The sequence below is a fragment of the Condylura cristata genome, unplaced genomic scaffold (assembly GCF_000260355.1).
Source record: "Condylura cristata isolate star-nosed mole 26May11 unplaced genomic scaffold, ConCri1.0 scaffold00012, whole genome shotgun sequence".
NCBI lineage: Eukaryota > Metazoa > Chordata > Mammalia > Eulipotyphla > Talpidae > Condylura > Condylura cristata.
Genome location: NW_004567113.1, coordinates 32924489 through 32951610, shown reverse-complemented (window position 1 = coordinate 32951610; position 27122 = coordinate 32924489). Strand labels below are relative to the sequence as shown.

Here is a 27122-nt window from a genome sequence, read left to right as displayed (position 1 = left end):
CTTAACCTTTTAACACCCCTCCCCTTCTCGGTTGTAAAAACCAAAATGTTTCCGGGTATTATCAACTGTCTTCTGGGGGCAAAACCACCCCCAGAAGAGAATCACTGAGGTAGATTGTAGACTCTTCAATTTCAGAAACTACTTTTACTCTTTTTTCCATTGCACCCAGCATCATTGCCAGGTACATACAAGAATTCAGAAATGGCTGTTAAAAAGACCCCACCAATATCTACACCATCAGTTCTTTTCAGTAACTCATTCAACTTGGAAATATCTCACAGCTTAGTGCTGGCCACAGAGAAGGCTAGTTTGACCACAACCTTTTAACTAAATGGAACAGCAAAGTGGAAGAAAACTGGGCTTCCGGACCTTAGATAGCACTTGCTGTAGGTCACAAGTCTAACCCTTTGTTCATGAAATATTATCAAAGTTACTTAAAAACAAAAAAAAAAGCTTATTCATAATCAGGCATCGAGCCATGAGATGCTAAATGAAATGGTTATAATTTTTCTGGTGTTCAGAAGTTTCTTTCTTTCTTAAGACAGTATATTGAGTTGAGCAGAATTTAGTGTCAGGCTGACCTGAACTCAAATCACAGCTTGTAACAACAGTGTAGATTTGGGCCATTACTCAGAAGCCTGGAAAATATAGGAAATAAAATCTATCTTCTAGAAAAGGCAGTTCCCATTCCTGCCATATTAGACACTCTAATAAGGTCTCCCTCCCCTGACTTATTCCTTAAACATTGACAGTCTGTTATTATCTCCATTTTACAGATAAAGAAACAGAGTAGCAGTGAGGGTCTGGCCGAAGAAATAAAAAAATCACTGAGCCAGAATTTAAGACCAGAGAACTTGGCTTGTACCAGGGTGGTCCCCAGGAAAAAGGGAAGGTTCCAGTTTTCAGGCCCTACCTGAAGGAGGGTGGAGCTACTCAGGGAGGAGAAGAATCTGGAGAGGGGATTGAAGAAGGAAGCAGGATGGAGAGTGAGAAGGAGACCTGAGGGAGGCACAGGGAGCAGAGAGACATGTGAAGAGTTGGCTCTTGTTCTTAGCCCTGGACTGGATGAAACAGATGTGGGTGAGAGATCCGTGGGGAGGTTAACTATGGCAGCGTTTATTTGATTTTGCTCTTTTTTCTCCCAGACTGGTCTGGCCATTTCTGACCCTTTTTATGGGTCCCTGCCAGAAGGAGCTTTAGACTTGTGACCGGCTTTCAGGACTTGCTTTGGGCCAATCCCTTTTGGGTGGACTTTTACCCACAGGGGGATGGGTAACTTCGGGTGTCTGATTTTGAAACTATACTTTTTGTCTTTTCTATATTGCACACTCATTGTCTTAAAGGTCCTTTCCATTAAAGACCGTACATGTTTTGTCTTGATGCAGTGGATGGCAGAGCTCACTGTCCCTCTCCCTGTCCTTTAACAGGCTCAGTGCCCCTGAGCATAGCACTGAGACTGTCCTTGCAGCTGAGAAGACTAAATACAATAGCCAAGGGGAAGTGTCTAGAACACAGCAATTACTCAATTAACTTCCAGCCTTTTCCTTCAAAGAAGGAAGAAAGGGTTAGACTTGTGACCTACTGTTCCCTAGAGCTCACTCAACAAGTATTTATCGGGGATTCACTTGTGAACAGAAGCAGATGTGATTCTCCAAAGACTAAATGGACAGAAGACAAAAGTCAGAGTTGATTTTCAGCCTCCAATTCTGCTGAGCTCATTCTCTATCCTTGATTTAAAAACAAATGGTCCTCCATTCAGCTAAAGTATGCTCTCTGCACTACCCAAACAGCAACCAGAGAGGCTAATAACTTCTTGGTGAGCTGTAAATGATATAGTAGCAACCATGTAGTGCAATGATTCTTTGAAAAGCATTTTATGTGCATAAGCCTGGCACCTATATTGGGGATGGGGGAGTGGGAGGAATGAGGAAGGAGGGTGGAGACAGATTTTAAGGAAATCACCTATATCATTTGGGTGCTGGCAAGTCCAAAAGCTGATGGGCTTAAAGTAGGCTTAAGAGTCAGGGTAGAGTCCACAGGCTGTCTGCTGGCAGAATTCCTTCTTGTTCAGAGGAGCCAATCTTTTTTCTTTTAAGGCCTTCAACTTTGGATGAGGCCCACCCACATTATAGAGGAAAATGGTTTTGCTCAAAGTTGACTGATTTAAATTCTTATCCCCAAAAGACATTCAGAAAAAAATATTCAGAATAAAGTTTAGCAAATATCTGGGCATTGAGACCCAGGCAAACCACAACTCCAACTTACCTTCTTAAATTTACATAGGGTTTTCAAAGAGAAATTGCTGCTTCAGTTAGCAGGCAGGAACATTATTAGGAGCAGATTAAAACAAAAGGCCTTCCCCTGCAACTTGATCTCACCACCCCAGGACACCTCAGCACCAAGACTTATCCCAAGGACATGCCCCTGGCTAGCTGTGCTAGCCTCTGTAGCTTTGACTTCCTAATTTAATAACAAAGGCAATTGCACTCCAGCAAAGACACAGGCCTCCGCCCTGCCCAGGCTTTCATTACAGTAAGGCTTTGTTCGTAACTTGCCTAGAGACCAAAAGCACAGTTGGGAGCACAAAGGCCAGTCTCTGCCTCTTTCTGTAGTCTGTCCCCTTGACCCACCACAGTTGCTTATAAACAGTTTCTGCCAAAGGAGTAACTTTGAGTGAATAAAAAAATCTGTAGATGCTAAATAGCTACCTGGTGTTCTCCAGTCTTGACTCTCCAGGACACCAAAGATCTTTCTGCACAGAATGGAGTATTTATTCATTCCAAAGCACACTTCAGTGAATGTTGGGGTCCGTCATTTTCTATTGATATTTACAACATCACCGGTCTTCCGGGTGAATCAAGGAAGAGCCCTCTTCCTAGGCACCAGGATTACAGATGCCAGTGTTTAGCTAGGGTTTTTGCTGATTAATCTACGAAGAAAGCTCTTTTCTAGCTTTGGAAAATTCTTGATTTAAACAGAAATTCATGCACATTGAAGGCCTTTACCAGAGAGACTGAAATGCTCCCGAGAGGGAAAATGACTATTTGCCCACTGGAAGGATATATTCAAGGGTGAGGATTACCACAGGATGGAAATGGAGCTTCTTCCCCCAGCTTGCAACTGCACTCTTCTTTTAATCAGCTTCTTAGTCCCCAGCAAATATTTTAAATTATATATCTTGCATCAGCGAATCAGGAAAAGGACATCACATCCCCACATAATCTCTGTGACCTTTAGGAACCTGAACATCCCTCCTGGGGAAAACAATGGAAGCTCTCATTTTATTGGACTTTTGTTTTCTTTCTGGGAAAAGCGCCCAGCTCTCATCCATGAGACCCTGACCAAATCCGGCCACCTCCCATGGCTCTCTATGGAAGTGGGTTTCCACCAGAGGGCACTGAAAGGAAGCGAATGTGAGGAATTCCACTTCTGGGCATAGTTCCCAAGGTCACTTCTCAGCACAGACACTGAACTGTAAAGCTGCCAGACCACAGCAGGCTGGGGAACAAACTGGCAAGCCTTCCCACCATTCATAATGTTTTAGGGTTTGCAACAGCATAAGCTCGAGTCCTTCCTCTAGCATTTCCCATGTCACAGTTTCAGTTTGAATCAATGCCTCAAGCAGAATTCATTCCTAGTGACTTTGGTCATAACTGGCAGGTGGCTGGTGATCTTTATTTGAACACATGAATAACTGCTCAGTTTCAAGAGCTGCCTTGAACCAAAACCCAGCCAGTGGCCCGCATATGCATTCCAGGTTGTGGCTCCAAGCCAGAGAATTCTGGTGACCCTGCATTGTAGTTAAGGGCTGTGAGGAGGGGACACCTTGATACCTTGGAAACCCATGGATAAGGGGGGAGGGTTCTTGGTGGTTAGAGTGAATTTTTCCTTCAAGTTCATTATAAGAAATGTGTTCCGCCCCCCACCCAGGAATTTACAGAAAGACCAAACTTCCTCATGACTGTCACAAATTCCATCACTAAATTTATTTTTTAAGGGTCTTCTTAAGGTAGACATAGTTTTGTGGACTTAACTCATATTATCAGAAAGGCCTGCCACAGAGCTAGGTTTTATTTAGCATGAATTTCTAGCCATAATCATCCTTTAGAAAATGTTCTCCAGATCCTAAACCAAGAATACATACTGATGAGGGTAGAGAGAAGAGAGTGTTACACTTCACTTTTCATAGAAATGTTTATTCCACTTAGAAAACTATCCTTTGTTCTTTATATATTTGAGTTTTGTTAAATTATGTGTGCCTCCTTTTCAAGTTGAAAGATCATTCCTCTAACAGAGGCTAACAGAACAGGCCTATGTATTCCTTTGATATTAACATGCCCATGCTTCTTAGAGAGAGGGCTGTCACTAGTGATGTTAGTCTTCTTAAATGTATTAACAAAGTAAGTTAAAACCTAATGTTAGATCTTCTCTTTTTTGGACATTATCCTGTCTGTGACATATTACAGTTAAGAGAACAACTACCCACAAAACACAGCTATTTAGCCCATGGGACAGTATATTGCTATATTGGGAAGGCAAATAAGGATGGTACTTGTCCTGTTGGGGCCTGAAGGAGTGTTGTGTGGAGAAGGAAGGAAGACCCTCCTGAAGCCTGGGAAGCTGGATGTCTCACTAAGCACCGGGTGAGATAGTTTGGGTGGGGGAAAGTAAAGGGTTCTGGAAAGAAAGGCAAGGTCTCCCCAAAGACTGTTCATCTCTTTGCAGTTTATCCAGAGCAAACCTCAGGCACCAAACATTGTAGGATCCCAAAACACTTACTTGCTTGTTCCACGCAAGAATTTTGATTTCTTTCCTATGGGAACTAACATGAGCTGAACTTTGCTATTAGTCACCTTGCACACAAACCCAGTCTCTGCCATCCCAACTCACCCCACCACCCCCAGATCTCAGAAGTGTGTTTCCTAGAAACTTTGTCTGTGAGCTCAAAGTTCGTGATGAGCTCACAGATTTCGTCCTCAAGACATCTGGCCCCACTCAGACTCTTCCCACCTTTCAATCAAGTTGAATCCTACCCAACACACTGACAACTAGACAGCCTGTGAGACCAGCCTATTACAACAGTTCTTAAAGTAACAAATTTATTGGCAAATGAGACTGGCTGGGTAAACACATACACCCAAAGACTTTCCTTGGATTTCTCTTGTCAACAGTAAACACTCATTGTTTTAGTCGGAGAAAATGGAGCCATGTCGAGGCTTTCTGGAAGGTAGAAAAAAATAGGCATTTCCTACTACTGAATCCAATGACCAGAAATGAAAGGGTCATCATGGCCATGCCTTTGAGGTCAGACAGAATGCTCCTGAAAATATCCCACTAATGGGTAGAATTTATGTAATCCCTTGGGCAATCTAATCCCTACCATTGTTTATTTTATAAATAATAGCATCTTTCCTGTTATAATTTACACTTTTCTCTACTTCTGACCTCACAAGAAATGAAGAACAGATGTGCACATAACTTTTAACAAAAAGATTCCTTTAAAGTCACTGTTCTTCTCTGTCCTGTCATAAACACAGGTTGTTTCTCTTAGCGCTTTCTACTTTGCTGTTCTTGACCTATATTTCTGAATTGAGACAGCCCTGTTATTTGTCTATGATTAGATGTTAGTTTGTAAGTTATATTCAGGTTAGTATGACTGGAATAGCCTGACTTAGAGTTTCAAATCCTGCCAACAAGTAGTCCTTGTGTGAAAGGACCCTTCAAAGGGTCCTTCGAGGTGATTTGGTTTAAACAGATGACATTTTAAAATTACAGACTATTTTTCTTAATATCACTTAAAAATGCTGTCAGCTGGCCTTTGATTGCTCTAATCGAATAAGACTGAATGTTATTAAATCTTGGCTCCATATTCATCCAGAAGTAAAAGCAACAACATTTTTTCTTCCTTATGGAGCTCTGAGTCTTAGTATCAAATTAATAAAGACTCCCAAAAATTGCACATGGACTGAATACTTTTCCAACGCAACTCTACTATTATGTTTATGAAGAACATTTTTACAGTTATCTTGCTTGGGAGGTGAGAAAATAGAGTGTGGACCCCTGAGAGAACGAAGTCTCCAGAGAGCAGCCAACATTGCAGCAAATATAGAACCAGAACATGTTCTCCTTGTTTTCAGTCCTCAGTTCTTTCTATTATTCCAAAACCAAGCATTTTGCAAACTGATTACATTTCTACACGTACATACAGATGTAAAGACAGCATTTTTGCTTACGTTGTCCTCAAGGCTGGGCACTTACTGAATGACATCATCCAGAGGGTGATTTAATAAGAAATAAAAACTTCTCACAGCATCTGGGAAAACTATCCCCCAAATTTCACAAGTCCTAAGCTTGAGCAAAACTTTCTGTGTTCTCCCAGACCATGACTTAAGCCAACCTTGGGCCCTACAGATGAACAACAAAGCCATTTACTTACAGGTAGAAAGAATCATGGCTGCATTTCTGCAGAGAGGACACCAGACCGTCTTGAGTTCATCTGTAGAGTTCCAGTCACAAAACACATCTTTGAACTGAAGTCAGAACTCACAGCAGACGTTTCTCACAGGCAAAGTTAACCCCACCTATTTTCCTGTCTTCAAACTTCAGAGGAGTGTATAGATGACAATGCAGTGGTCTGTAAAGGAAGCTCATTAAAAAAAACAACAAAAAAAAAAACAGCACCCCAAGCTCCCAGGGAATTGCTTAGTGCCTTGTTTCACCAGTGTGCATGAGTCTAGAAAACAAATTTCTAGACATTATAAAATTTTGGTAAAAGGGGGCCTCAGAAATCATCACATCAAACTGCCTCCTCTGCACAGAGAAGACAGTGGAGGCACAGGTAGGAGAGGGACACAGTGGTAGCAACAGAACTAGCTTTGAGGTGCTGGAGTGCAAAGACCAGGGTCGCCTGTCCTCCCCTCAGCTGTGACCAGTCAGGATCAGAGAGGAAACTGTATTGGCGAGTGAGGGAGGGGAGGCTTATGTACTACCACATTTCAGAGGTCACTGGGGGCAGGACTGAGATATATAAAAACAACATCAACAGCAAATATGTCCTTAGCAGATTCACTTCATCCCACAGGAAAATATAAACAAAACTAAACACCTCTCAGGTAGACAGTTCACAGAGCCCGTCCTATTTCCTGCCTTGTAGATTAAGATCTCTTTACGTCTCTGGGTGGATTCTTTTATTTTGATTTCATCTTTTGCCTTAGCTCAGCTTTTATCTAATTTTTTTTTTTTTTTAGTTTTAGTGAACACTAAAAAGATTTTTTTAATAGTCCCAAATATTTTATTGTTTAATCCTGTCTTCCCCTCAAAAGTATACATAACTGCTGTTATAGGACTAGGTGTCTCTTCACTCTTTTTGACACCATCTAGCACTTTATTTTAATTATATTATTTTTTACTATTATTGTTTTTTTATATAATTCTTCATTTTGTGCATTTTTTCATCTCAGTTGTAATCTCACTTATTTTTTTTTTTAAAGATTTATTTATTTGTACATACAGAACTGGGGTACAGGCCAGAGGATCAGGGGCGGTGAGAGGCTTCACCAGAGGCAGAGTGGGGAACAGAACAGGCAGATCGACGAAGTACGCTGCTGAGGGGAGCAGCGGGCGGTCAGGAGAGGTCTGCCACGCCATGTGGTCACCTCCGGGGCAGGCGGGAATCGAAATCATGCGGAAGCAGCTTTAGATTCTCAGTGCAGTGCTTTAACCCGCTGCGCCACCAGGGAGGTCCCTCACTTATTTTTTTAAAGATTTTTTTATTCATGCATACAGAACTGGGGTACATATCAGGAGTGCAGAGGTAGTGATGGGATTCACCAGAGACAGAATGGGGAGCAGAAGAGGCAGATGGATGAAGTACACTGCTGAGGGGAGCAGCAGGTGGGCATGTAGATCACCTCTAGGGCAGGGATCAAAATCATGCTGAAGTGGCTTTTAGCTTCTTAGTGCTGTGCTTTAACCAACTGCACCAACAGGGAGGGCCCAAAATAGAAAGAGATTTTTTTTTTTTTGATGAGAGTATAATTAAACGGGGAGGTGAAGGGAAAGGTGGCGAACAGACCATGCTTAAGATATTTTATGAAGATATGTGTTTAAGGTAGATTTTATTTTTCAGTATCAGACGGGGGACCACCCACATGGAGAGATGCTCTCACCACCCACATGGAGAGATGCTCTCCGGGACCATGGTGATGCTTAGAGCAGCCAGAGTGCTCATGCGCGCCCACATGCTCCCCAGCACAGCGAGGGCCTCGGCTGCCCCCACAGCAGTGCAACTCTTCAAGAATGGCCCCAAGTCTTCCTGGTTTTCTTGTCCCACAAAACCAAGAACGATGTGTAGCGCCATTGATGGTGAACACAGCACATCTTTTTCTGGGTTCATCAGGGAAAACGAAGGCTCTAACTTCTGTATTTCTTAGAGACTGTAAGCATCAGAACCAGTCAGCGCAGTCTATAATGGCAACCTTGTTGACCCAGGAATCTGGTCTGCCCAGGCCTCCCGTGAACCAGATGGGAGACCGCTGGGTAATCTATGCTCTGTTTTTTCCTGGTTGCTTCTTGGTCTCTGCCAGAATTTGAATTTGTTCATGGATCTGGCTGGCAGAGTGGCATCACCTGATGTTTCTGCTCAGGAGCCCAGCACCTCCAGTTACAACATTTGTGCCCTTAGGCAGGTTCTTTTTTTAAAAAAAAAAAAGATTTATGTTTATTTGTGCATACAGAAGTGGGGTATAGGCCAGAGATGTGGAGGGTGAGAGGACTCACCAGAGACAGAGTGGGGAGCAGAACAGGCAGATCGACGAAGTACACTGCTGAGGGGAGCAGCGGGCGGGTCAGGAGAGGTCTGCTGCGTCATGTGGTCACCTCCAGGGCAGGCGGGGATCGAACTCATGCTGAAGTGGCTTTAGCTTCTTAGTGCTGTGCTTTAACTTACTGTGCCCCTAGGGAGGGCCTTAAGCAGGTTCTTAAACTTAGAAACTGATTTAAATGCCCCAAGTTCAATTTTCTCCCTAACTCCAATTAGCTGCAAACCCGATGTGCAAGATCTGTTTAATCCAAACACTGGCTCTGCTGGAAACTTTTAGCTGAACTGGCACCCCCAAACATGTCTACCTAAGCCAGGAGGGGGCATTAGTAAGTGAAATGTCCAGCCTTTCTTCTCTTCAGTGAAGACTATTTGATGCCTAAGTAAACCGCTGACAGCAGTGAGGCAGTCCCCAATCCTAACTCATATATGACAGGATAAAGAGGTTCAATTAAAAGACAACTCATATTTTTTATAAATATATAACTTTATATGTTCATATATTTACAATATATACATCACAAAATAGTTTTCATGTAATACTAGTGACGGTCTTAAAAACAGATGTTTTCAAAACTAAAGACAAGATCTAACTAAGGTGGGTTCCTCGTTCATCTAGAGCCCACATTCCAGAAAATGCTCCAGGCCCAGATTTCTGCAGAAGTGAAAGGGAAGTGAGAGGCTAAAACCCTTCCCCTTCTCAAATATGTTGGCATTCCATGGGGACCAGCTATTCTGGCCCCATTTAGACCCTTAAAATGGGAAAACCCAATGGCCTAAGCTTAGTTAGCATCATCGGGCACTCAAGTGCCTATGGGATGGAGTCAGAGAGGCCTCTGCTCTCTGTAGCTATCTGAGGTCTTGGGCATATGTCGACTTCATGAGTCTTAGCCTTCTCATCTACAGAGTGGTCAGAGTAGAAGTATACTAAGACAGTATTTTCATAATCTGGGAAATTCAGTCACAGAGCCAAATCTGTATTAACAACCAATACTTTAGTTGTACCTTAATAGGTAAAACAATTTACATGCCCAGTGCTAAATAAATTAAAAGTAGGCACAAATGCCATTTCTTCCTTGAGATTTGGAATCTGGTAGCCACTGGTCACAGTACCAGTTATCTTCCAAAAGTTTCTTCACACTCAACTAGTTCATCTATTGTGCGCAGCAAATCTTCAAAGGAAGGTCTTCCCTCTGGTTTCTAGAATTAAAAATCAAAGAGAAGTTGTGAGTTCCAAAACCATTCCAAAAATACTTTCTCACTGTCAAACCCAGGTACAGCACACAAGAGCAAGGTGCTCATTGCTTTGGGCCTGGAACATGTGGGTGTTCAGTCTGAGCCACTCTTTAGCACAATGGTCAGCAGCCTGCCCGATGAGGGTCCACTCTATGCTGCATGAACTGTGCTAGACCAACCTTTCCACCACACTGCTTTCATTTCACATTCCTGCTCAGGACCTAATAGAGTTTACCCCCTGTGCAATCCAGTCCTGTTAATTTGCAGGGCCCTCTATAACCTGAGCCCTTCATCACCTAATTACTCAATTTATGGGCTCTCTGTTCAATCAGAACAATCTTCATCCTGGGGCACACACAAAAACTTCATGACCGCCCCTTACCTTGCTCTTGCTCTCACTCTCCCTAGCACCACTTCTTGCCCAGAAGTCTGCCCTCCCCCATCAGTGCTCCGGGGAGGTATTAGAATAAGTGACCAAGAGCCTGGGCTCTGGAGTCAGAGAGGTCTCTGCTCTCTGTAGCTATCTGAGATCTTGGGCATATGTCGACTTCATGAGTCTCAGTCTTCTCATCTACAGAGTGGTCAGAGTAGAAGTATCAGCTCTTCAAAAGGTTTTTTAAAAACTAAATCGAAAGCACCTCATATAGTGCCTACTATACATGTAAGCAAATATTATCTTTCAAAAGTCATTTTTGTGTCTAATCTGCTCAGTGAGGTGACACTGTCACACATGGCAAGGAAAACTTCCAAGGATTGTGAGTAAAAAATCTGAGAATACTGAAGTTCAGAGAAAGAAATCCCCTCTGGTAAAATGTCATTATTCAACCAAAAGGATGCACTGAAAGAGAGCTACTTCTCTAGCTTGACCCCCTGAGTCCCTAACTCGGGCTGAGGCAACACCTTGAATTTATGATGATAACCATTAGCGTTTCCACTTCTCCACATTCTTTGTTCCTATGACTGAGAACTGACTCGAGAGGGGTAGCTTTCTACCAGAGCGTGAAATCATACAAACATGCACTAAGCCACACTTTATTCATTGGCCACGCCCAGACCCCTAAATGTTTTAGATAGTTAAAAATAAAAAACAAACAAAAATTGTATACCTCCTGCCAACATCTCAGCATCACCTCATATACGTATTTGGATGCCAACTTGGGTGGGTAGAGCCGGTGGCCTCGCGTAACCATGGTTACCACCTCGTAGTTGGTGTTTTTCTCAAAGGGCATTCTGCCTTCAGTGAATATTTCCCACATTAAAACACCTGGGAAAAGGGTGAAGATTACTCCATGGTGTATCTGCTACCTCTCAAGAGCAGATTTGAGGAGTGACAGCTCGTGGGTCTTACCAAATGACCAGACATCTGATTTGCTGCTAAAGCGGCTGTAATTAAACACTTCAGGAGGACACCACTTCACAGGAAATTTAGCACCAGAAGAACTTGTGTACTGATCATCCAGAACATACCTTGAGGAAGAAACACACATAATCACACCTGCAATCTACATCTGCATTTTATACATATTCTTTGATTTTTCCCCTCTTACAGTCAAAAGTAAAGTTAATTAAGTCCAAAGAGCATGGTTGAAACTAAATATTTGTCTCAGTGACTATCCACCTGGTAATTTCCATCCCCGCTTGCAGCTTTATTTAAGTGCTTGAGGTGTTATGAATTATACATTTATAACATTAGTATCTGTACTTTTTTCTGTTTGTTTTCCTTTTTATTTATAAGGAGATGGAAACAGAGTATAAAAAAATAAGTTAGCAAGTGTTCTCTGTAATTATTCTGTTCTTTAAACAAAATTGTACCAAAGCCCCACATGTAAAACATCTAAGGCAGCGCTGCTCTAAAGGAAGTGGTGCAGGTGTCAGGCAGCACGTGGTCTTTCAGCCACACACACCCCCACCCCCATTCTCAGGAGCACAACTGAAAACTACCATGACTGAAAAGAGCAAATTGCAACATGACGAATGTGAGTGAGTGGTGGTGTGTCTATTTATCCAACATGACATCACCCCCTCAGCACACCCAACCCAGCATCAGATAAATTTCTATGTGAACATGCTTCTGGAAGGGACACACAAACGAGGAACAGTGGCTAGGTTGGGGGAGGGTGTTGGTTGGGACGGCAGGGATGGGGACTTCAGCCCATTCTGTAATACGTTCTGATGCATTCATTAAGAAGAATGTGTGCAAACACTGTATGACATGAAACCGTAAAGTTAATTTTTAAGAGCTCCATGAGAAGATCACTGCACATATTTCTTAGCAATATAGACAAAGATGATGGCCCAGCATGATGCTACCTGCTGGCTGGCAGACACCAACACCACAGGCTGGGACCACCTGCTTGTCAATAGAAGGCTCAACTTAGTAGATGGAGCTGTCTTAGAAAAACTGGGGCAAAAGCACAGATTTCCTGGAAGCCAAACATGAAACTGGTAGACTGTCTATTAGTACCGAACACCTTTAAAAAAAAAAAAAGATTTGTTTATTTATCCATACAGAACTGGGGTTTAGGCCAGAGGTGCAGGGGACAGAGTGGGGAGCAGAACAGGCAGACTGACGAAGTAGATTGCTGAGGGGAGCAGCGGGCGGGCCAGGAGAGGTCTGCCACGCCATGTAGATCACCTCCAGGGCAGGGGTCAAACTTGCACTGAGGTGGCTGAGGCTAGCTTGCAATGCTGCATCCTAATCTATTGCACCATCAAGGAGGGCCCTGAATACCTTTTAAAGAAGCAACACTGGGTAATTACTGCCCTAGTAGGCAGGCCGCAGTCCTGGCCCCACTTCTGATAGTTTATCTTCTAAACCTGCCTGGCCCAAGTTTTCCTGGGGACGGAAACTGGCCTGTTTGGCCTGTCCTTGCACTGGCCATAGGTCAGCCACCAGGGCCTGTTGCGGTTCCCTGAGCTGGCCAAGCTTGCCCCTGATATGAAGCACTCACACTTGATGTTTCTTCCACCTGGAATATTTTAATCTTAGATTATCACTTTACTGTCTTTTGGTCCATTCAAATACCCCACATCAAAGAGGCCTCAGGCATAGGTCTAAAGCAAAACCCATTACCTTGGCCCCACATCATCACCCCCTCGAAGTTTCCCCACCTCCCCAGAGTGCCCACCTCCTCAAAGTAATCCTCCAACTCTCTTCTATCACAGGGATCAGGTAGTTTTTTCTATAAAAAGTCACTAACACATATTTTAGATTTTCAGGATATACGGTCTCTGCTCAACTATGCAACTCTGCTTTTGTAGCATGAAAGGAGCCACAGCAAAAGGAATAAGTGAGGCTGTATCTCAGTAACACCTCATTGATGGGCACTGAAACTTTAATTTCAGGTAATTTTCATGTATCATATTCTTTTAACTTTTCCTAACCATTAAAAAAAATGTACAAACCACTGGTGGCTCATCAGCCATACAAAGAGAGACGGGAGGTCATAAGTGCCTACTCGAATCTTTTTTTTTTTTTTACAACACTCCGTCTCTGCCACCCCTCCCCCTTTTTTAAAAAATTATGTCTATGATGGGTCTTTTATATCTTTTAGGGGTCTCACACCTCTACAATGTCTGTTATCACACATGACCAAAACCCAAAATGCTTCCCCTCCTTGGGATTCTCAAGGCCTATGTTTCTCCCTCCCCCTGAATATTAGCTGTATGTGATTTTCTGCTCTTGATCGGCCTAACAGTATGCCTGGTAAATAGCAGGCACCTAAGTTTGGATGAATAGATGGGAGAATGAATGAAAGAGGTGGAAGGAAGAGAAGGAGGAGCAGAAGACAAAACTAAATACCTTTAAAAACATATTAAAATTACAAAAATCAAGAAAATAAACACACCATAGATTTGGGTATTCTAAGAACTTTGCTAGCAAGGAGATTTCTGAGAAAACAATAGAAACATACACACCCGGGAGAAGACGAAGTATATTCAACAGGATATACTGCCACCTAGTGGAGAGGATCATGTCTATTCCGTGTCTGGTTCTTTTAATGAATTTACTTCAGAACAGCTAATATGATCTCCTATCTGCTTCATCAGGGCAGATTATTCGCACATTTATTAATTCTACAAAGTAATGTGAATATCTACTTTTTTAAAAACTTCCTGTTAAGTTCCCCTCCATAATTGTTATGTTATTGTAAGGAAAAAAAGTAAACCATGTTTACTCTTACTTGATTTTATGGCATTGCTTTCAACAAGCAAATGTTCAATATGTTAAGCTTGACTTGTATACTAGTGTTGTAATTTTCCAAATAAAAGTGTCCCTCAAGGCAACTTTCTGACAGTTTGCAGTTAATGAGGCAAACAATCCTAAGATCTTCCACAAACAACCGGCCATCTAAAATGGCTATTAGCTGGTTACTAGTGGGGGGCTGAGGTATGTACGCTATGCTTAAGATTTCAGAGTGTCTTCAAATTGAAAGCTCGATGTTCTCAGTATGAAAAACCTGAGATACAGTACTTATATAAGAAAGTGCTAAGAAGCCCCCCTCCCCAAAGTAAATAAATGGATAATATTGGCCATAGTTTGCCTTTCTGGCATTTCTTTGGGAATCTGCAAGAATCTATCCCTTCTTCCCCCTATAAAATCATTTAAGTATATGTTAAGCAACTATAGAATATAATACTAACTAAAAAGTTTGGCCAAACTAACCATGATGCTGTGGGGGGTGGAGGTGGTAATTTTATCACTTCGAAGTCATCTGAGCATTAAGCCATCATAATTTCTCAACAGTTTATTTACTTGAGAAAAAAAATGCTTAAAATAAATTGGATAAATTCAGTAAAGAAATCTTCCAAAATGCAATGCAACTAAGTTTATTACCTTATATTAAAAAAACACATTAAAAAGCAGGAAATGTCAATTCATGTCCTCATCCAAATATGGTAGGTACTATTATTTTGCTGATGGAACAAAGATGTGGTTCAAGAAGTCTTTTTAGAATAAGCTTCAGGCCCTCCCTGGTGGCGCAACAGGTTAGGACACAGCACTGAAAGCTGGTCACAGCAGAGAGAGTTTGATCCCCGCCCCGAAGGTGACCACATGGCATGGCAGACCTCTCCTGACCTGCCCGCTGCTCCCCTCAGCAGTGTACTTCATCGATCTGCCTGTTCTGCTCCCCACTCTGTCTCTGGTAAAGTCTTTCACCGCCCCTGCACCTCTGACCTGTACCCCAGTCCTGTATGCATAAATAAATAAATCTTTTAAAAAATAAATAAAATAAAATAAGCTTCAGAGGAAGTAACTGATACAAATTGCACAAAAAAGGTCAGGTTTTCTGTACTTTCAATGGAAAGGTCATAGTCTCATATTAAATTAACCCAAAACTTATAGAAAACGTACACATAGACTCGGTCTTACCTGGCCATTCCAAAATCAGACACTTTCACAACTCCTGCCTCATTTACTAGACAATTTCTGGCAGCCTGAAAAACAAATTAAAATAGTAAATTAGTTATAATTCCATAATAAAAAATTTTAAAATACACAGATTCTGTTTATATTAAATTTAGTGTAGTTCAGTCAGGACTTGCAGAGCATGGAAATGTCTCTCACAAATTATTTCTACCTCTATGGAAATATCTACAACATATATTTGAAAGATGGGCCAGAAAATCATATGTGTAATAAGACATTATATAATTCTTACAAATTGCCAGACCTAAACAAAAAGTTATTGAAGATTTGGGTTTTTTTCCTCCCATGTCCATTCTGATTCAACTGTCTGATTTTCTACTGAGAGTGACATCTCCTGGATTCCTTCTCTTGGTTCTTACTGACTCCCACACAACCATCAGAGTCCTGAGTGACCAACCTTTAACTCAGTGCCTTTCCCAGTCCCTAACAGGCAAAAGAATAGTTGTGTGGATCATCATCGCCTCTGTCATTCGCAATGTCACCAGTATCACACAATGTACTGATTAATCAAGTAAAACTGGATTAGGGCCCTCCCTGGTGGCGCAGCGGGTTAAAGCACAGCACTAAGAAGCTAAAGCCACTTCCGCATGAGTTCGATCCCCGCCTGCCCCGGAGGTGACCACATGGCTGGCAGACTTCTCTTGACCCGCCCGCTGCTCCCCTCAGCAGTGTACTTCGTCCATCTGCCTGTTCTGCTCCCCACTCTGTCTTGGGTGAATCCTCTCACCCTCCACATCTCTGGCCTGTACCCCAGTTCCATATGAATAAATAAATCTTTAAAAAAAAAAACAACTCTGGATTATTTGATTTATATGTTCTTATCCATTATTTAATGTTACACAGTTCAAGAAAGGAGTTTGGTAAAAGACAGTATTTCTCAGAAGGAAAACAGGATGATGATTTTTAAATACCATAACCCATGGGCTAAGGATGCATTTTTCTTCCTCACACTCCAAAATTTAATGCTCCGAATGTGATGATTCTGCTCCTATAAGGTTGTTTCTTGTTGACTATATTTTACCAGGCTTCTAGCATGGTGGGGGGGGGGGGTTCATGTCCAGGATATGCACTTGCCTCCTTCTCCCTACAACGTACCCCATAACGCCTCTTGATGTCAACAGTTTCTTCATTGGGAGGCAAGAACAACAGGCTCTGCCATTAAGGGGTAACAAACCTACCAGAGTGATATCTATGTCAAAGACACAAAAATAGCATACTTGCTTTCACCGAGCTATGGACAGGTGAAGTCTGTCATATTTATGTAGCTGTTTGATTTTCATCAGTTGTAAAAGTACAAAAAAGAGGAAGGTGCTTAGTTTGCAAGTTTCAAAATGACAAAAAGAGATGCCCTTTATCACCACTGACCCTAATAATAACAATAACTGGTGTTAAATATATATATATATCACATCAATTTTACAAAAAGAGATGCCCTTTATCACTACTGACCCTAATAATAATAACAATAACTGATGTTTTATATATATATATATATATATATATATATATATATATCACACCAATTTTACAAGTCCTTTGCCCTAGTCCTACATGACCAGATTTGCAAAAGAAAAGCCTAGGCCTGGACAGCCTCACTGGTGAATTTTAACAAACATGTAAAGAAGAATTAACACAATCCTTTTCAGACTCTTCTTCCAAAATTGAGGAGGGGATACTTCCACCCTCATTTTATAAGTTTAGCATTAAGGACACCAGAGCCACATGGAGACATTTTTGGCCCAAGCTGTGCAAACTTTCAGTGACAAGGATAAGTTCTGAGGATCTAAGGAAGAGCAGCATGAGTACAGTTACGTAGATTGGGTATGACGTCAGCATATAGGGGAAAGCAGCTGAGAGCAGAAGTCACCTTCTTTACCACACACATACACACACAACGGTAACTGTGCGAGTGATAGATATGTGAACTAATTTGGATGTGGCAATCATTTTACGGTGATTACATATCAAGTCATCATGATGTACACTTTAAATATATACCAACAAGTATATTATTGGTCAACCACATTTCATTAAAGCTGCTGCAAAGCCAATCTTGTGGGCAAAACAACATTATAACCCACAAGGTGCAGATATGGGAACAGAGTCTTAGAGAGTTTACGTAACTATCCTAAAACACATTCAGGAAATAAAGTCTTCCATTTCTAAGTCCTTTCATTATTCAGCCCAGTTAGAGACAGCATGGTACAGTAATTATGAACTCTAGAGTTGGACACGCTCATCCCAATCCTGACTCCCTGACCATTGGTATATGATTTTATCCTCTTTGTACCTAAATTTCCTCATCTAACAGAAGGATAATAACTTCTTAGGTTTGATTTATCATGGATATCACATCTATTAAAGCAATGTTTGTTAAAGATGACTGTTAAATTTAAAATAAAAATGCTTTGCTGCTACTTTAGATAAAATGTATATATGCTTTATGACAAAGTTAGAGCTAAAATATGGGGGGAATCCCTACATGAGAATCACATTTTTGTAAGTGTGGAAGACTCATCTTCAAAGACAGGGTGTGAAGTTTCTCCCAACCTGCTAAGAACAGACATATTTGAGAGTGAGCAGAGGAGAGAGAGAAAGAATGAAGGAGAGAGGTGAAAAATTGAGTAAGAAAAAGGAAGATTTAAGTATTTTCATCACCATAATTTAGAACCAATAATAGAAGATTTTTTTCTGGTAATTTCAGGAGCTAACACGAGCCTCCCTCTTTCTCTAGGGATCTGAGAAAGAAAATGAACCAAGAGATTTCTCCTACAATTTCTGATTACAGTATATGAGACAGAAGAGAACTTAGGATTTATTTAAAGAATGAATCATCCCTTAACTTCTTCATTTATCCCCATATAATATACAAGTCATTTCACTTATCTGAAGCTAATTTTCTTACCTAAAAAATGATGAAAAGAAAAATCGTCATGATTAGCTATCCATGGGATTTTCATGGAGACCTAACAATTACAGCATGGCAACTTAGTTAAACATACTATTTCTGTCATTATGTTTCACTTATAACTTTATAACTAGTTACATTATATAGTTGTTATATATATTAGATTTAATAAAGAACCTTCTGTTAAAATTTGTAGCAAGTTAAATGTACTTAGTTTCAAAATAATGAAGCCTCAAAATATTCTTGAGAATAAAAATTTCATATTGAAACTGAATTAAAGGATGAACTTTTTCTCAGACTTAGGGCACAAAATAAAAATATATCTAAACTGGCTTTCACAAACAGTATCGAAATAGTGGAGTGAAAGCTTAGTAGCAAATTACAGAGACTGCACATGTGTATATTGGCTTAACCTTGAGCTGAGATCCAAGCTGACTGCCCTGTAAATAAGCAATGAACTTTAACCAAGTCCACAATTCTTTGCTCCTAACTCAGTCCATGGCCAACAAATTTAATTCCTTTCTTTCTCAACCCCATTTCCAAACCAAGATAAACTCCCTCCCCTACTGGGGGCGGGGGGAGTCAAATTTGAGCTTTCTTCTGGCCCCTTTGCCTGTTCACCTGCAATAAACCTTTTCTCCTCTCAGATATGAGCTCCTGATTTCCACCACTATGCGCAGTAACAGTGTGAATACACCATTGCTCATTTGCTGACGGGTATTAGAAAGGAATTAGGCCAGTGAAAGGCACACGATGGTTTGTGATTACCAGGTCTCTGTGGATGAAGCTGTTTCTCTCCAGGTACTCCATTCCTTCACACACATCCTGACACATGCTCAATAGCACATCTCTGCTAAAATGTCCTTGTCTCTGTCGGAGGAAATTCAGGAGGCAGCCTCTTTCCATGAACTCCGTAACAATGTAGATTGGCTTCTGCTGGGTGCAGACCCCGTAAAGCTGTACTAACTTCGGGTGGGTCAGTTTCCTGGGGAGCAAATCAAACACACACATGGTTACTCTGGGAAGAGAAAGCACCAGGGAAGATTTTTGTTCAAACAAAGAGAAAAGCTAGAAAGAACAGAACAACTTACATCATCACTTTGGCTTCTTCTATAAAGTCCTCTTCACACATTGCACCTTCCCTGATGGCTTTGATGGCCACTTTGTACTGGGCTCGCCACTTGCCAAGCCTCACCACGCCAAACAGTCCACTCCCCAACTCCCTCATGAAGGTCAGCTCTGAAGGGTTAATCTCCCACTTTTCTGTGAGACAGAGAGGGAAAGGGGTAAAATGTAAGAAGAACAGCATGAATCAATGGGAGACAAAGAAAGTAGAATCAAGGTCAATGTAAAGCTACAGAATAATGCAATGACTGGTAACAGATAAAGCAACTTCTGACCAAAGGTACCTTTCCACCCTCGAGAGAGGACTCATCCCTTTTAAATTGTCACAATACAAATAATTGGTTAATAATAACAGTGCTTACAGTTCAAAATATGTTAAAAGAAATATGTCCTCAATTTACTATTCTTCCTCTTAGAGATTTTTTTTTTCTTTTACTATTCCACCAACTTCATTTCAAATAGATTTTGCTGGGCCCTCCTTAGTAGCACAGAGGGTTAAAGCACAGCACTAGGAAGCTAAAAGCTACTTCCGCATGAGTTCGATCCCCACCTGCCCTGGAGGTGACCCACATAGTGCAGCAGACCACTCCTGACCTGTCCGCTGCTCCCCTCAGCATTGTACTTCATCAGTCGGCCTGCTTTGCTCCCTATTCTGTCTGTGGGGACCCACCACAGACCTCTGGCCAGGAGAAGCAAAGACAATCAAACTGGATCCCTCCTCCATCTTTGCATTTTGTGTGAATCCAGCAAAGCTGATCTATTTTAAATATATCATAGTTGTATGTTTTTACACGGGTAGAACGTTTTATTCTGAATTATTAATAATGATGACAAAAGGCCCTCCCTGGTGGCTCAGCGGGTTAAAGCGCAGCACTGAGAAACTAAAGCCACTTCCACATGAGTTCAATCCCTGCCTGCCCCGGAGGTGACCACATGGCTGGCAGACCTCTCCTGATCCACCCGCTGCTCCCCTCAGCAGTGTACTTCGTCAATCTGCCTGTTCTGCTCCTCACTCTGTGTATGGTGAAACCTCTCACCGCCCCTGAGCCTCTGAACTGTACCCCAGTTCTGTATGCACAAATAAATAAATCTTTTAAAAAAATAAATAAATAATGATGACAACAAAAACTAGGATTGCTACAGCATTATGTACAATTTCCTAAAAACTCAGACGATATAAAAAAAATTCCACTCTATGAAATTCTACACATTTGAACTTGCCTTGTGATGGAAAGTTTTCAGAAAAATTAGCCAGGGCAAGTACAACTCACCATAGCTGAATCCTGCAGTGGTTGGTGCGTTCTTCTCTTTTGCGCTAACTGGATACCGCAACCTTGTGACGAGTCCTAGAAATCGAAGACAGCATACAGTGAATATTTGTTGATTACCGCATCAGTTGTGGTCAAGCACTCACAACCTCCTTCTTAATCATGCTGCAGGGTGAAGTGCTCAATTAGCAGAGCTCTGTTTTGTACGCTAGCAACAGATAAAAGGGAGAAAGGCAGAAAGGGCAACAGGTAGGCAGGGTGAAGTTTAGCCAACTCTGAGTCGATAATTTCATAATTTTTTGAAATATAAATTTTTGGGCATCTCCTATCCAGTTACATGTGTCAAGTCAAAAGCTGTAAATTTTTCTATCATCTTATGGAGAACCTCCGTGGGTATAAATATGGCTTTCATTTTTAGTTTTGATGTTTGGTTTGCTCTCATACTAGTGTTAAGTATAGCAGAGAATCAGGAAGATGGAAAACTTGTCTGGGACACAATTTTTGGAATTCTATGGGCAAAATCAAAACCTGGCCCCTTTTAGTAGCTTCTGTGACAACTCTTGACATGGAGATATGAGTATCAGGAAAAAAACATTCAGAAACACCTTTGAAGCTTGTGGGGCAATTCTTCAGAACCCTCAGGATGGTGACCAGACCACTCCAATGGGGCTTTACAATAGGGGAGCGAGACTGGTCTCACTGTGAATACAGGTTGAGCTGCAGGGAATTTGCAGTGAGGGAAGAGGGTTGGGGTCAGCGAACTAAAGTGTACTAGCCAAAGAGCAGAGTCAGAGTCAGAGTCAGAGGATAAAAAAAATAATTATTATTTCATGGTAAAAATCTGCTTGATTAGCAGCAGTACAAATCCATAAATTTGGTCCCAAAAGAATTCAGATTATCAAATCACTAGTCCACTGAATCACGTGCTTGAAAACAAATTAAAGTCAATCCTGCTTCTTGGGAAATGAAGCTACAGCCAACTGATACGTGGCCTATGTTGTTTCACCAACTGTCAGAACCACAGTGGCCCTAACAGCGTCAGTAGCCCACTGTTTAGCTACACTGCAATTCCATTATCCTCCTGAAATACTTTTTGTTCCTCCAGAGCTTTATTTTCTAACTGCCTGAGATAAGGAATACTTCTAGCATTGGGCAACCTGCCGAAGTAACAGGCTAATAGCTCAGTTAATGGCCAGCAACAGCGACAATGGAATCCTAGGCACTAATATCTTCACCTGGAACACAGGAGGAATTTCTAAGACAAACTTCAGGGGTAAGAAAGGGAAGCTTATGGATAAACTTAATAACAAGAGCCTTGCAAAAGTCACATCAGGGTCATCAGAAACATCCTGGGGAATGTGGTAACAGGGAGTGCAGTCACATATTGAGGATGATTGGCTGCAGAGGGGATTCTGCTTACACTGACTTAGCAGAGTTTCTGATGAATTTTTATTTTTACCAGAAAGTGCATGGATGGGCCTTGGTCATGGTTCAGGAGCCTAACTAGTCCTTGGTCAAGCAAGGACTCTTCATCAGTACCAAGGATATAAACCACAGAAACAAAAGATTTGCCATGTACCACTGAAATAAGTCAACCCTACAGTCAATGAAACTTCTGATGAAACTTCTATGAAACTTCTGATTTTCTTTGTATCTATCGCTTTGATATGCAGTAGTTTTAAATTAACCACATTCTACAACTAAAAGTTAAACTGCTCAAAGAATTCATCACAACATCTGATCCTATTCAGCATTATGTTATATTTGAAGTAGGCTATGACGGCTCCCTTACCTGCTGCATTGTGTTTATGGTACTCAATAATCTCAGCAATTGAACCAAATGCATGTTTTTCTGCCAGGTAATACTTCTTTGGGGACGTTGTTGTTTCCTTTATATGATAATGTCTGAAGCCTGATGAGCCTTCTCTATTAAAAAAAAAAAAAAAAACAGAGCCAAATTGAAATAATACAACTTCATTCTTAAGAGGTTATTGATAAGGCACCCAAAGGACCGCTAAAAAGGCCCCTTCTATTCCCTGTACAAATTCTGTCTTACCCCACACAGTTCTAGTTTTTGCCTTTCACATTAACAGGTGGATGTTTGTAAAATGATTACACTTAACCTCTTGCATGAACTTGTGAAAGAACATTTAGCAACTCCATTGACCAACCCATAGTTGAACATTTTAAAATAGCTATTACCTACTACTGCCGTTTGTCCAATGGGCACAAATTTGCAAATATCTAGAGGACATAGATCTCTAAAAGTGAATTAGAAACTAGACTGATAAATGTACAAATTTTATTGTTGGTATCCTTCTGGAACAGAGTCATCTCTTGCTACAAATTCATTTGCAATAACCCCTGCTGTCCTTAAGACAGAGTTCAGATTCCTAACTACTGACATGAGTTACCTTCACCTTTACCTCTCAGGTGTCTTTCTCTACCCTGCCCTTCACCCTGCCCCCAACTCCTACAGTTCAGCTAAGCACACGCTGGACAGTTCCTCACACTCATCATCTCCTCTCCCACCTCTTGGACCAGCCACACACACTCCTGCTAACACAGCACTGGCTCATACGCTACCAGAACTGCCTGCTGCTTTCCTGAAGCTTCTACTAAGCTGAGAGCAGGGTATCAGTCTACTTTCTCACTGTCATGTCTTTAGTGCTCAGTGCTGTGCATAGTTATTACTTGTTGAATGATAGTAAAGTTTCTCTCATCACTTGCAACAAATACATATGACAAACTGAGAAAAATACTAAAAATATGAATATAAAAGCACTCTAAGGCCCCCCTGGTAGTGCAGCGGGTGGGAGCGCTGCACTGTGAAGCTAAGTCAAGCCATGGCCGCTTCAGTGTGAGTTTGAACCCCGCCCCAGCAGACCTCTGTCTCGCCCACTGCTCCCCTCAGCAGTGTACTTTGTTGATCTGCCTGTCCTGCTCCCCACTCTGTCTCTGGTGAATCCTCTCGCCACCCTTGCCTCTCTGGCCTGTACCCCATTTCTCTATGCATAAATAAATAAAATCTAAAAAAAAAAGCACTCTAGGTTATAGAACTCAAATTCAGGTTTTCGTTTTTAATATGGAGATGTACCATATGTTTTGTAAATTAAGAATCCATATAAACTATAAAGGAACTTTGCACAAAAACTAAAAATTAAAGCAAAAAAAAAATGGAATGACTTACCCTCCAAACTTTGTGTAAAGGGAGACTGTGTACAAGCCTGGTTGGCTGGAATCCCTTACCATAAAACCACCTTCTTTATCCTAAAATTCAAGGTAAGAAAAAGTTTTGAACCCAATAAGTATCAATTCTATAGATAATATTCGAAAACCCAATCTTAGAATTTTATGATTACTATCACTGCCTACAAAACATGCTTACCAATAGGTACATTCACACGACTTTCTACCTCATATTGCTAGTTTATGAAAGCACACTCACAATCCCTCTCACTGCAAATCCTCACACACATCAGTGTTAGGCATTTCAACAATCTCTCTCATGTCACTTCCAGAACTAACAAGAAGAGCTTGCAATTCCTTTAAGTCTTGAATATATGGGGGAAGTTACTTAATTAGCACCAACAGCAAGCCCACAGAGCCAGCACAAACACTTACTTCATTTCTGAGGAGCTGCTCTGCTTTGCTTCTGTTTGTATTTCTGCAATACCATCTAAATAGAAAAAAGGTATACTAAGGTCTCAGGTTTTTAAAATTATTTCTATTTTGAGGCATTAACAAGGTAATAGTGCTCATTAATAACAGGTACAGTAAATAAGAACATTCATAATTTCAATCATCTAGATAACCACTAGGAACATTTTGATATATAGCCTTCTACACTTTTCTTCTACCAATTTTTTAATGAAAACATATATGCCCACATTTATGTTTTTATTAAAGTGGGCTCAAACCACAATTGGTATATCATAACCTGAATTTTTCATACAATGGTATCTTCACAAAGCAATCTAGTTTGATGCATCATGGCATAGATAAGCCATAATTAAACAATTCCTTATTATTTAACATAAAGTTGACTCCAATATTTTACTATTATAATACAAGAATGAACTTTAGACTCAAAAACCAGGAGATGTCACTTTATCCTATTGTCTTGAATTCAAATTAAAGCCTAATCCTGAGCCCTCAATGCAGTAGATGTCTTCCTACTGGATTTCCTGAAAATCCCAAGGGTCAAAAGAAACAGTGAAACAGAAGAGCAGGCCCCTGCATCTTCCAGAATCACTGATCCCCGCATAGCTCCAAGCCCTTTCGGGCACCCAAAACTGTGCCGTATGTAAGAATGTCCCCATGGCCAGCCAATCCTGCCTGTCTTCCCAACATGTTCAGCCACCAATCTGTGCGACAGCCCAGACACTTGCAGATCTGTGCCCCTTCTCTGGAAATTTTTCTCTCTACATGACAATCTCCTACCTCATCCTCAAAGAAAGTTCCCTCTCCTGCCTTCCCAGCATAATCTCTCCATGAGTTTGTAAGCAGTCAGGTCAAAGAACTTGAACTCATATTTGAGCTTTCAACTTTACTGGGGAATTGCTTATTTTAAATGTCTTTTAGTGGGCCAAGAAGCCCCACTTCATCCACAGTCCTATTACCTGAGATTTCCCAATATTATGAAAATAGCCTGGCTTTTCTGGATATTTGAGTTTTCCACTCCTCATTCAGCATTTTATAAAAGAGTCAGCACCTGTCTTTGGCCCAGCAAACACTCTAAAACAAGTGAACACAAAAGCCATCCCTGCTTGATGATGGGAAAAATACAAAGACCACGATCTTTTTTTCTGTCTGGCTCCTTTTATGCAGTTTTAGTGGACTCACACAATTACAATCTCAATAAAAGCTAATGACTGATTGTATTTGAAGCCTGGGGTGACAAGCCAGATCCCAGAATGGTGAGCATCATGATCTCCTTACTGTGGACCCCACTTTGTGAACTGAGACCAAATTCAACAAAATTGCAGTTTTAATCGATCAATTTCTGAAAGCAATTGAGAAGTTTAATAAATGAGAATAGGACAGATTCTGTTCTTAACACTTTTCACTGATGCAAGAAACCTTTGCTAAGATGCCAGAGTCCAAAAAAAATTCATGAAGAAAAGGCAACTGGTGCTCTCATTATGCATTTAAACCAACAGGTCTTGAAAGACTGAAAAACATCTCTTCATTAATAAAAGAAGTTCCAAGCCCATATCTTTGCAATGGAAGGAAGCAATAGAGGTTTAGCCTCATGTTCAAATACAAAACATCAGTAAAGCTAAGGTGTGGCTTCCAAGAGGATATAAGATACACAGAGAAAGGCCTTTTCCTCACTCAGTATATTCAATCTGGGAAGAAATAAAGTTATTACGGTGAAGAGAGAAAGAATCCACTGCACAAAAGGGGAGACTCTTTGAATTCCTATCCAAAAAGGAAAAAATACCATTACCAGAACATTTGCAGTCCCCCGTAAAGATTCCTCCTTCCTGCTGACGGAAGGAAAGGAGAAATGCAGGAAGGAAAAAGAGAGCAGATGAAGCAACGAGTGGAGAGCATTTTCTAATGGTTCCTTGTGGGTTCTCTCCTTGACGATACCTCTCACCTGATGAGAAGGAAAAGACCACAGAGCCTCTGATGAATCCATCCTGTCAGGAAGAGCTAGACACACAGGTATGATGTGAAGGGGCCCAGGTGGTGAGCCCACATGTTGGGGAGCTGCCCTTCACATGCCAGACACAGACATCTCTCAGAAGCACCCCCAGAGATGCCACCTTTACAGGTAGTGTCTCTTTAGAAGAAACTATCCATCTAGAAAGTTGGATTCTCCCTAGGCTGTTCCATTCTCAGACATGAAAGTCCCAATGTGAATGAAATTTTCAGGTTGGCAAGTGAACTTCAGAACATTCCGAAGGAATAAAACTACCTAGTAGTGTGTCTAGATAAAGAGGAAAGAGGTTTGGGGACAGTCAGTCTTTTCTGGAAAGGTCAATCCTGGTCAAGTTTCTTGGGGAAGATGGGTGTAGGTGAATCCTGAAAAGAAGACAACAGGTATAAATGAAGGAAAAATAGAAAACAATCAACCTAGCAGTTATCCACCTTGGCTTGTCTCTGATTTGGTCTGTCTTCTGTCCTCCTGTGACTCTACCCTAGACTTTTTCCTGTTCGAAGGACCCCTTCAGTTCTGTCACACTCCCCCTTTAACATCTTGCTTTCAAGAACACCCTCTTATTAACCTTCACAATGAGACCATTCTATACTGAACCTCTCCTCCCCAATCTGCTGTCTGAGTGAGGAGGTCAGAGAGGGTTTCTGGAAGCTCTGAGAGCTATGGGT

At 41.3% G+C, this 27122-nt stretch overlaps 1 protein-coding gene across 1 annotated transcript in view; it reads right to left on the bottom strand.

Moving 5' to 3' along the window:
- Window positions 1-9352: 9352 nt before the first annotated feature.
- Window positions 9353-27122, bottom strand: part of TEC (tec protein tyrosine kinase) — a 30941-nt gene continuing 13171 nt past the window's right edge. The window contains exons 7-16 of the mRNA XM_012724069.1: window positions 24411-24465; window positions 23977-24056; window positions 22579-22712; window positions 20790-20864; window positions 19485-19656; window positions 19162-19378; window positions 15429-15493; window positions 11403-11521; window positions 11161-11318; window positions 9353-10018 (exon numbers count right to left, since the gene is read on the bottom strand). Coding sequence (XP_012579523.1) covers window positions 9935-10018; window positions 11161-11318; window positions 11403-11521; window positions 15429-15493; window positions 19162-19378; window positions 19485-19656; window positions 20790-20864; window positions 22579-22712; window positions 23977-24056; window positions 24411-24465 — 1159 coding nt within the window. The 3' untranslated portion in view covers window positions 9353-9934. The remainder of the gene's footprint in view (window positions 10019-11160; window positions 11319-11402; window positions 11522-15428; window positions 15494-19161; window positions 19379-19484; window positions 19657-20789; window positions 20865-22578; window positions 22713-23976; window positions 24057-24410; window positions 24466-27122) is intronic.